Raw genomic sequence first — 12363 nt, forward strand, 5'->3', positions numbered from 1 at the left:
AGAAAAAGTAGGTTTACTAAATTTTCAAAGGTGTTTAAAGAACAACAATATCCAGGGGCGCCTGGGTGGCGCAGTCGGTTAAGCGTCCGACTTCAGCCAGGTCACGATCTCACGGTCCGTGAGTTCGAGCCTCGCGTCAAGCTCTGGGCTGATGGCTCGGAGCCTGGAGCCTGTTTCCGATGCTGTGTCTCCCTCTCTCTCTGCCCCTCCCCCGTTCATGCTCTGTCTCTCTCTGTCCCAAAAAAATAAATAAAAACGTTGAAAAAAAAAAAAAAAAGAACAATATCCAAATGTCATACTCTGTGTTGATGCATTATCATGTCAAAAATATACATATATGAATGGAAATCTTAAGTGGATATTTTTAACCAATAGAAGATTCTGGATAATCATTCCATCTGTAGTTTCTTCTCCTTAATATTGTTTCCCAACTCTGACTTTATACTCCTTGCTCTACAAATTTATTTAATCATTTCACAATGATATTGGTACTAGGAGTAGCAGGAGGGAAGAGATATTCTTTTGCATGGTGATCCATCATTTAAATATCTGTCCATCATCAGGCAAAAGCTTGAGGTGGTCTGTATAATCCTTTTCCTCTTATTCCTTAGGCTGACATTTTGGGATATCTTTCTCTGTGTGAATAAGACTGTGTGTTACTTATTTTGTATCCCTAGAGCCTAACGTAATGTCTAGTGTATAAGAGAACTTCAGTATTTTTTCCCTGAATTATTTTACCTATTTATCTCTATCCATCTATTCATGGAGTCATTATTCTAAACATATGTACTTTATAGTATTATAAATATGAAAATACGATTATAAACGGTTTAGGAGATTGAAATGGATCTTTATATAGCTGGCACATATGTAACTATTTTTTAAGTAAAGCTACCATATCATTGTTTCTCACATTTTTACATTTTAGCCACAAGTGGGAAACGAAAGAAAACGGTTATTTGATGTTTCAAGCTAGATTAAGGTTTATAAATTAAAATTTGTATTATACAGATCCAGACCTGTAAGAAGAAAGAACCAATAACATTATGGTTACTTTGCAAATTGTTTGTTTTAAGTGATCTTTAATCTAGTGATCCTCCTGTTATTGCAGTCTTTTAATTTTCCTAAAGTGAGGATTTCTATCTGAACTAAAATGTTTTGGGGCACTAATTTCAAGAGAAATCATTTAAAATAACTGAAATAATAAAGGATCAGGCGAGACTCTCTGGGTTCCAGAAGAATATCATCACATAAGTACATATGATTGATCAGTAACATGTATAAGGTTTCTAAGATAAAAGGAATTCTACTTGAAATAATTATATCTGTAGTTTTTTTTAAAACTCTGTAAGATCTAAATTATTTCCATTTCTCATTCCTCACAGATTTTGGAAGTGAAAAGAAAAAGTCTGTTGGACCATATTTTTTAAGAGATCTCTAAGATACTAAACATTAGCACTTCCTGAAATTTACATTCATCTGATACAGTGCCAGGTGTCCTAGGACAGACAGACAAAGTGGACTCAAGATGTAGAAGATAACCCAATGGAGGCTTTCCAAAAGACATTATAAGGAAAGCATAATTTTCCGAGAGTTCACCTTGGTTAACTTCCAAAATCTGTGACAGATTATACATCCTCATTATGTTTAGTTTACCAAACACCAGTATATTCTAAGAGTTCATGTATAGAGAGATTAGCAGTTGAAAACAGCAGTCCTGAGTTACGATGGAGGACGAATTCTGATGCTAGAAGACCAGAGTGTAAAGGCCACAGCTGGAATATCCTTTTACAAGGAGAGGTCTGTCATCCTCAACCTTCCAATTCTGCCTGCAAGGGGAAGCATATGACACTCAACCTGGTCTCCTACTCATTGCCACTGAGTTTAGAATTCCCTGAGTAAAATGTACTACCGGTAAGATGCTCATGAATTGTGAGGACCAGGGGATCAGTTTATCAAGAAAATCCGAGTGTGAGTAATAAAGTTTCCATAAGAGCTCAGTCTGGGGTACACATAGTTGTTCTCATCCGGATACCGAGCAAAGGAGAAGACTAGCAGTGAAGGCAAGAGTACAAAAGATCACAAGTAACACAAATGTGGGTAGCAGATCTCTTGGGTTCAATTCCTAACACTATCACTTATGAGCTGTGGGACCTTGGGCAAGATAACTTTCTGTGATGCTATTTCCTCAGCTTTCATATTGGAATCATGATACCCACCTGTAAGAGTTGGTTGGGAGTATTACAGAGAAGAATTAAAATATTTAAAATACTTAGACTGGTGCCTGGAAGGCAGTAATGGCTATGTAACTGCTAACTCATTGTTATTATTTACTAATGGTTCTGACTTACCAAGAGAAAATGTGGTATTGTAATCCTTTTCTTGCCTGGCCTCAGAGACATATAGCTCCCACCGGCAATCAGTTTGACTAAGGTATACTCAGACACCTGCCAGCTATTTGTGTCCACACACACACTCAGGTAGTAAGCGCGAGAATCTGGAGTCATTCTATTGGGGCAATAGGAGCCTCAAAGACAAGGTTGAGGCCGACTATATTCAGCTGAGTCGCTAAGCCCAGTGTTGGGTGAACCTGAGGTGACACCCAATTAGAAGCTTACTGGCATCAGAAAGGCATCAGAGGGTCAGTTCTACGCCAGGCTGTAAAAAAGATACACAATTGTATATCCAAATGGGATACGGGGAGAAATGAGTTTAGCAACTGAATCAGTTCATGAGATTTGTGTAAGATACTAAAAGCTGTTGAAAAAGAGACAACTAAAAAAATTAAAAGTGGGGGCAAAATTTAGAGGAGATCTACAATGGAACAGCCAAAATGCTGGAGGAAAAGCAGAACCCTAATCTGGAGTAAAGTCGAATTAAAGACCAAAAAGCAATAAAATGTCCCATAGAGAAATGGGAGGAATAAGGCCCCAAGAGCTAATATAAAAATTTATTGAGCAATTTATTGCTGTATTAATTGTCTGTCACTGGCCTAGCAGCGTATCATAACGGATTTTGAAAAGGCATACTGTGGGTTTTGACAGTAGCTTATATCATAGCAAACCTCCTTCAAACCTGTACATGTTATGATACTTTAGAAAGGTCCTAAAGTTCATGAGATAGTCCATTCATGTGAGAATTGCACTAACCAAATATCACCTTACCACATCTAATTTATCTCTACCACATAACCCCATCAGATTCTCAAAAAGGTCTGATCCCCCAGCAAAGGCTTAGATCCCCCAGCAAAGGCTTAAATAATTTCCAACAAAGACACTGAGGGGCTTAAACAAAAAGTAAGTCATTTTAAAACAAATGACTTTTTAACTCCTTGTTTAGAAAAGAATGGGCCAACATTCATGATTTATTCAGGGACATTTATTTAACCACCTACTATAAGCCAGGTACTGTAGATACAAAGACTAAGAAGATAGGATCTGGGCCCCAAGGGACTTACAGTGTGTGGGGGGTGGATACAGGCATGTAAATTAGTAAGGATAATAAAATGTTACAGGTTCTATAACAGAAGTATGTCGATGGTAAAAGAGGACATAAAAAGAGAGAGTGATCAATTCTACATGGGTAGGGGGATCATAAAGTCTTTAGAGAGAAGGTGACCCTTTAAAAAATAAATGCAGCAAATCAGGATGTGAATACCTATTATATTTAAAAATCACATACATATAATTTATTCTTCATTATAAAAAAAGTGACCTCTATATAGGAATGGATAGGTAAAAACATATTTTTACAATCCCTCTCTTTTCAGGAATGCTCCACTAGCCTCTTTGGCAATTGATGATAATTTATTTGTCATGCTAGGAGTCAACAGTCAAACATATAATTTGTAATTGGCTCAGTATATAAAGCAAATTAAGACAAAAGTTTTATTTTCTATTGTATGTGAAAATCCTATTCATGATTTGAGTGCACATATATCTGTCTGAATATTATTCCCATATACATTTTGGTAGTTACCTATCACTCTTAGAAATTCTTCCTCCTAGACATGAACAGCCACCCATATTTAAATCATTTAAGGGATAGTTATTTTGAACAAGGTTACTTGGTAGCCGATGAACTGAAAAGGTAGAGGTGTGAGTATTAGAAGGAAAACTTCAGCTAGAGGTATCCAGCCTTCTGATGTGCACAACATGAAGGGATGTGGACCACACGCTGATCTCTTCAGCCATTCACTCTTGCAGAAAGTCAAGTCTTCTGAGCCCCATCTTGCAAGAATTCACTTTTTACAAATAAATTCAGTTCTGGTCACTGTGATCAACCAGTGCTAAAATTTCATCTTTGTTAGGCAATCATTTTGGCCTCCATGCAAGTAAGCCCCTCTCCTGACTCCTCATCTTAGGAACATGAAGTAAGTACCTAGTCTATTACTAAGTCAACTCATCCAAACCTCTGAAGGCAGTCTTTGAACATCTTCTAAGAGAAGTGTCTTTATTATAAATTCCCACAGTAGTGTTTACATCCTCCACATGGCTCACAAACACTCCTATGCATCTTTAGTGGATCAGCTCAAGTTTTCCTCTGCCTCACTTTAATGGCCACTGCATCACACCTCTACTCTTCTCTCCTGAAATGTATGAAATAAAAAATAAATCCAGACATAGCAAGAGAGACTTTATTTGAAAGAATTATTGCAAGGAAGAAGGAGTATTATGATCACCACAATAGATGGATTGGACTACTGCCAGAGGGAGAGCACTTTGACCATAAGATCTTCAAGTATGTCAAGAATTAGGCAAAAATAGTTTTTCTTTTACAGGAAGATATAAACGAGGCTAGAAAGAACCTGATATGCAGAAGTGGGATGAAAGGGTGGCATAATTGTACAGTAGATCAGAGAATGTTTTACTGGGAAGCCAGCCTATTCTCAGGAGGAGGTATTCTATGCTGGCTAAAGTTCAGGGGGAAGGAGAGAACCTTAATCACAGTTTGGTTAATAAACATGTTTTTCCAATTGATCAATGGGGACAAGCAGTTCTGATAGTCATTTGTGAGGTAAAGAATGGAAACTTGGGGCGCCTGGGTGGCGCAGTCGGTTAAGCGTCCGACTTCAGCCAGGTCACGATCTCGCGGTCCGTGAGTTCGAGCCCCGCGTCGGGCTCTGGGCTGATGGCTCGGAGCCTGGAGCCTGTTTCCGATTCTGTGTCTCTCTCTCTCTCTGCCCCTCCCCCGTTCATGCTCTGTCTCTCTCTGTCCCAAAAATAAATAAACGTTGAAAAAAAAATTTAAAAAAAAAAAAAAAAAAAAAAAAAAAAGAATGGAAACTTGGGAAGGTGGGCACTGGCCGTGTCATAGATAAACAAAGGGCGTATCTGTGCCTCTTATCTAAGTCATGTGGTGAAGGGTAAATTTTTTGTTTTTTCTTTTTGCAGTAAGCTGTTTCCAGAACCCAAAGGGTGGGGGGTTTTTAAAACTTTGTTGTTTTCCATGATCCCAGGACTCAGGTAAAGTTCAACATTGTCGATTGACATTAATCAAAGACAAGTTGACATTGGGCGATGCTACTAGGAAATGAAGGTTTTAGTATGATGTTGGAGTAAGTCAAAAACTCTGTGTTCCAAGTGTTACCTAGATACTTCTAATCTAGGTAAACAGAATCATGATTCAAGCCAGGTAAGAATTCAATAAGAAGACTGGGGGCTAAATAACAACAGAATGCATTTTTCTAACTCTGTCTTCTGGTTCTCGTTCTCTCTCCCCTGGTGACCTAGGGAGGCATCTAAGTCTTAGGACATCAACTGCTTTACCGTAACGGTCATCTGTTGGTTTTTACTTTGCAGACACGTCAGACACAGAGTAAGCAGCAAAGGAAGAACCTAACAGTGTTGAAGGCTCAGATGTTAGGTCTTTGGCAGAGCTATGCAGAGAATCAAAATCTCATAAATTCCCAGATTCAAGCATTCCCATTAAAAGAGGAGAACCAAATTCTTTTCCTATAGTAATACATTAACAAAGGTAAAGAGCCCACTGCAGCTATAGTCTCTACCTCTAGTTCAGGAAAAGAAGCAAAAAGACCTATTTCTTCCTTTTCCTTTTTCCCCTAGACCGCAAAGAACAGAAAGGTGAACAGACTGAAAGTGCAGACTGTCCCTGGGACAGGCTCTGTGCACACCCATACCTGTAGAGGAAAGACCCCTTCCCAAAACAGTATAAATAATCAAAGTAATGTTAATTCACCTGCCATAGTTCAGCACAGGACAGTCAGAAGGTATTACTACCTTGCCTCATCCAAAATAAAGGACATTATTAGCAGAAGAACTCATAGATCAATGAAAGAGAATATAGTAAGGCAACATAAGTTTTAAGAACATTAATGAAATTCACCAAAGTAATTCCTCCATTTATAATAGCGCCACAATTAAGCTATTACCATACTGTCTGAGACAAGAGAGATAATACTTTTGTTGGGCTCACTCCCAAAATCTGGGCAGAAACCAAGCCAGCCTCATAATCACTAAGTTCAGCTTCCCATTAGGAAAATAACACGTAAAAATGAACACAGAGATGATAGAAATAAAACTTCGAAGGTGGAAACTGACTTTATTACTGTTAAATCATATGAATAATTTCTAATTGATTTGTATTGGGCCGGCATCTTATATTCCAGAACCATGTTCAACTATTTATCACAATATTCTATATGACATATGGAAACTAATACATTTCTTCATTAATATTTACGGTCTTTCTCTAGTTATGGCTCAGAGATATTTAGCATTCTAAAACATAAGCACTGATAATTACATGTTTTACATTTTACTCTAATTTTTAACACTGCCAAGATTATTTAGTATAACTAACTTTTTAACTATGTACTCTTTTCTCTCTAACCATTAGCATATCAATCAAATTTGCATTATTCTGGTTTGCTCGTTTTATTAAAAGCGAACTCAGGGCACAATTGACTTTTCATTTGTTTAACAAGTGAAGAAATATTTACCCTGACAGCCATTGCGTTGTAGAGATTCATCTTCATAGTACAAAATTCTAACTGTGAATCAAGAAAAAAAAAGATGGCATATATTTCAGTTACACAAAGACAGTGCAGCCTATTTTTACATATAAAAGATAAGAATCTTTATACATAATACATAATAAGAGTTCTAGGCTTAGAAAAATGAAATCAAACTTTGTATTGAAGAGATAGGCTTCCTAATACATAATGCAGGCTTAACCAGAAAAATCTATGGTAGTCAAACTAGGAGCTAATGGAGATATATGATCATAAAATGCTCTCCGCTGAGTTTGATAATCAATGGTGCTCTACTGAGAATAGAATAACAAAGCAGAAATATTCACAAGTGCTGGTGACACGTAGTATTGTATGATTTATTCACTGGGGTTCTTTTAGCCAAAACTCACAGAAACATAAAAGGAATTCATATTTCAAGACGTCTGGTTTAATGAAAAATTCAAAGAAATGCTGTCTTCAGTCGAAATCATTCAAGGATATGGATGCAGTGATGGAGCAAAATTGTGCCTTCCAACCATCTGTACAAAATGTTATGTACTTAGCTGCCTCCTGAGTAATCCTTGGGAATTTTGTTTCATTTAATATTCATTTTAACACCATAAAATCATAAATACAATGATATCATGTTACAGCAAATCCCCTGATATAGTAAAGACTTCCTGAGGTCTTGGTTTCTTTCTAGTATAGACACATTTGTCTATTAATAAACAAATCTCTGTTACACTCCATAATCGTTTAGCAATATGGCTTATTTCAATGAAAACATTGCTTTAAATGAAGTTTCTGTGTCTGTTATATCTTTCAGTCAAAAATATAGAATTAACATAATTCATGACAGTACAATAAACAGTAAGGGCAATGAAATATATATTTTTAACACAAAATATTACTAGATCCATTCTTATTCAATCAAAATGCATTGACTGATATAACTTGAGCTCAGGTAATCGGTGTTATGTTTAGGTAAAAATCAGAGACAAGTGCCTTAACCATTTATATAGGGGTTTTCGTCCCTGCAACACACAAAAATTCATACAGAGGTTTTCACTGTAATTAGTATTGTTTGAATTGCCTGGTCTGATCCAAAGCAAATTGTCTGTGGAGAGCAGCAGGCCTGGATTATTTATCAACAGTCTGAGCAATTAAGAACCAGTTGGCTGCAATATGTTATTTACAAATGAACACAATGATGTTGCTTTACTTTAAATTCTCTTTCTTCATCATAGCAAGCAAGGCATAATTCTTGGTGTTTGAGGTGAATTTAAAAGATTTACTTTAATACCATATTTCCTCAAGTCACATCGAGGCAGATGAAACCACTAAATGTTTTATTACAGAAGAAACATTAAAATTTACATTTTTGAGAAAGTGTGGGTTCAGAAAAAGGTAATGTTTCTTAGCTTTATTATACGGCTGTTCAGTTAGCGGCACGGAGTGTGTGTGAGCTCTCCAGCTACAGAACCGAGTTCAGTTCTGGATGTTGCTTTTACCAGCTGTGTGGCTCTGAACAAGTTCCTTAAAGTCTGCCGGTCGTGGCTCCCAGGCTCACAAAATGGAACAGTACATATTCCACAGAGTTCGGTGAAGATTAAAATGAGATAAAATATTTAAGGTGCTTAGGACACAGTTGATGATAATTAGAGAAGAGATTTTCACTGGTGCTACTACACATTTTGTATCAAAAAGTATGTTTAACAATAAGTAAAATTCCAAAAGTAAGAAGTTAAATTTTATTCTGAACAAAGAGAAAAAAACAGAGCTAGCTTTATAGTGTAAGCATTCTGAATTTTATAGTTAAAAGGTGGAATAGCACTTTGATTCCCATGTACCATTCTCATTTGAACCACTAACCGATATTAAATGTATTTGCTTTGAAAAGTAAAAATAATACACGTGCGAAAAGTAGAGCATGATCTCGATTATAAGAGGTACCAAGAATAGTCAAACCCACAGAGACCGAAAGGAGAATAGCAGTTACCCAGCAGTTAAAGGGAGCAGGGAGCTATTGCTAAATGGGTACAGAGTTTCCAGTTGAGATTGAGGAACAATTTTGGAGATGGGTGGTGATGATAGTTGCATAAAACATGTAAATATACCTAATACCACTAAATAATAAATAATAGTACAGTTAAAAACGGTAAAAATAGTAAATGTCATGCTATGTGCATTTTACCACAATTTAAAAAAAAAAAACACTAACAAGGGGCGCCTGGATGGCTCAGTCGGTTGGGCGTCCGACTTCAGCTCAGGTCATGATTTTGCGGTTGGCGGGTTTGAGCCCCGCATCGGGCTCTGTGCTGGCCGCTAGGAGTCTGAAGCCTGCTTCTGATTCTGTCTCCCTCTCTCTCTCTGCCCCTCCCCCGTTCGTGCTCTGCCTCTCTCAAAAATAAACATTAAAAAAAAGGTTAAAAAAATAAAATAAAAAACACTAACAACAAACATTGGTGGAGGTGAATTGTTCATTTCCATGAGCTATCTATGAGACACAGACACTTTAAAACTTTGTAAAATTTATTTCATCTAAGTCTTTTTATTTCCATTCTGAGCAATGATAACTGTTTGTTATACTAGTGTTTGTTCTTTGGATTACATGAAGTAGTTAAAAATATAAACATACCAAAGGTCTTATTCCTAATATTATTTTTTAGAATTGTTCTAGAAATTTGTTTTTTTTCCATTCCATTTAGTTGGATAAGCAGAGTATCCTAGCCACTAAATATTAATAACATATCCAAGAATGACAAGTTACTGTAATTTCTCAGCAGACAAAAGTCTTAAAATTTTTCTTACTATTTATTAATTTCCCATTTTATCATTAAGGTACAAGTCTACTAAGACTGGGCTGAAAATCAGGCATAAATGGTGTTAGTTCCTTGTAATGAAAATATGATGTTCAATTTTAGATGTTTCCCCAAATGTTTGTTGAAGAAACAAGAAAATGGGAGGGGGGGAAGAAAGAGAGAAAGAAGGCTAAACAGAATTGATATGTTGCATTTATAACAGATAGAGCAAGAAGAATTTCTGGGATTAAAAACAGCATTTCAATACTAAATCAACTATCTGTTAGCTGTATGGCCTTTGCCATGTGATCCAGCTCAATTTTTAGAAGGCTTCTGAAAGAAAAAAAAAAATTTTTGGAGGATGTATCCTTTTTAAAAACACAATTTTCTGAGCAGTTAATATCCATGTGAATCTTTTGGACAGGGCTGCTATTCAGTGGGATTGGATCATAATTACCGATGGAGCATGTTTCATATTTTGAGTTTCTCTCTTTATTTCTTTTTTCTATCAGGTGAATTACAATGGGAGGGTGATTGGGGACAAATGAGAACCACTCTCTTAGAGGCCAAGTGATATTCAAACCTCACCACAATCAGGTCCCAATTTTTTCCCCCAATTATCTCTCACCACTCCATTCCTTTAAAGCTCATTCTGATCCAATTACTATTTTTATTTCTTCACCTCCATGCCCATAGTAGTCCCCTTGCCCAAAATGTCTTATCATTCTTTGCTAGCTGTCCAAATCCTATCTCTCCTGTTTTTCTTGCAAGCATTTATAGGACAAACTATCTTTTCTCGCCCACTCCAAGTGCCATCAACTGGAGGAAGCTGGCGTTCTCCTAGTTCCAAAGCATACTTTCACAAACCAGTAAAAAGGACTCCTTTAAAAAGGACAGCAACAGGGGTGCCTGATTGGCTCAGTTGGTTGAGCATCTGACTCTTGATTTCAGCTCAGGTCATGGTGTCAGGATCATGGGATTGAGCCCTGTGTAGGACTCCATACTTAGGATTCTCTGTCTCTTTCCTTCTGCCCCTTTCCCCTGTTCATGCTCTCTCTCTCTCTCTCAAAAATAATTTCTTTTTAAATGGGCAACAACAACAACAAAAACCAAAAGAACAAGAAACCTTACATCTTAATCTCAAGCTTTCCACATTTATACCCTCTATTCCTTTCTAGTGTTGTCATCCCTCAGGTCTCAGATTACTTATCCTCCATCCTTCCTCCTCCTCACCTCTCCCTGACTTACTCCAATCATCTGCTCTAAAGATTCTGACACCAAGTAATGGTCTCACCCTTCATCACAACTCCTGCCATTATCTCAAGACTTTTCAAATTCATGTGGACAGCACACTGAATTACAAAATCCCACAACCCAATTACAAAAGTCCCAATGACCAACACTTCAGTGTACCTTACATTCCTCTAACCTTGTTCCAGACCTTGTGAACTAGAAGTGTTCCCCTCTTAAGTCTTAAACTCTTAATGCCAATTCCTTTCCTTCAACTACAGTGGCTTAATTTCTCTTAAAGGTTCTTCCACCTTGATCTGTATAGATCTAGAACAGATATTTCTTGTTCCCCATTTTTAAGTTCCTCATTCACATATTTTTATATACAATGGCTATGTGGTACTTTGCTATATGGAATATACCATAAATTATTTCATATTTCCTTTATTGTTGAGTATTTAGGTTGAAAACCAAAAAAAAAAAAAAAAAAAAAGATGAGTTTCAAGGAAGAAATGGTTAATCATTTTCAAAAGCAGAACACTTTAAAAGATTTTTTTCTTAAGTTTTTTATTTCAATTCCAGTATAGATGACACATACTTATATTAGTTTCAGGTGTACAGTATACTGATTCAACAATTCTATACATAACTCAGTGCCACCAAGACAAGCTCACTCCTTAATCCCCTTCGCCTATTTCAATCATCCCCCTACCCACCTCCCCTCTGGTAACTATCAGTTTGTTCTCTATACTTAAGTGTGTTTCTTGGTTTGTCTCTCTCTCTCTTTTTCCCCCTTTTCTCATCAAAAGCAGAATACTTAAAACAATACATGTTTGTAATAATTTTGAGTAATACATCTATATAAACTTGACCAGATCAACTGGGTTTATTTGTTCGACTGGGCAGTACAAAGGAAAAATTTGCCTTAAAGTGATGACAATGGAACTTTTAGAAGCTATGCACATATGGATAACAGATCTGATGAGCCTGAGCCTTTGTTATTTTCCACATCAGTGCCATCCTCATTTCATAATTTTGAGTATAATCATTAAAATGATTTATTACCAAATAATCATGAGTATTTTGTGCATATGCTTTGCCTTGTTTGTTGGCAACTGATACCAATCTGTTCATTATCAACAGCTGATTTTTAAAATACCCTTTCTTTTTACACACACACACACACACACACACACACACACATTAAAAGCCAAATACTATTTCTCACAGTTATTATTAATATAATCTTTAAAAGCAGGGGAACCAAATCTAAATTAATTTCATAATTATGAAAACATATTAAGAAAGTTTTAAGTTAATATTAGTAGGTCAGAAACTTAAGTTATCTAGACTTTGGTA

At 36.5% G+C, this 12363-nt stretch overlaps 1 protein-coding gene across 5 annotated transcripts in view; it reads right to left on the reverse strand.

Moving 5' to 3' along the window:
- SPATA17 (spermatogenesis associated 17) overlaps positions 1-12363 on the reverse strand; it is a 228127-nt gene that overhangs the window by 193407 nt on the left and 22357 nt on the right. For 4 of the 5 annotated variants that reach the window (XM_086693317.1, XM_086693316.1, XM_025927856.2 and 1 more), the window contains exon 4: positions 6962-7012. The exons of the other annotated variant lie outside the window; for it this stretch is intronic. In XM_086693317.1, coding sequence (XP_086549443.1) covers positions 6962-7012 — 51 coding nt within the window. The remainder of the gene's footprint in view (positions 1-6961; positions 7013-12363) is intronic. 5 annotated transcript variants of the gene reach the window in all.

Source organism: Puma concolor, chromosome E4, assembly GCF_028749965.1.
Source record: "Puma concolor isolate L17-30 chromosome E4, mPumCon1.1.hap2, whole genome shotgun sequence".
Taxonomy (NCBI): Eukaryota; Metazoa; Chordata; class Mammalia; order Carnivora; family Felidae; genus Puma; species Puma concolor.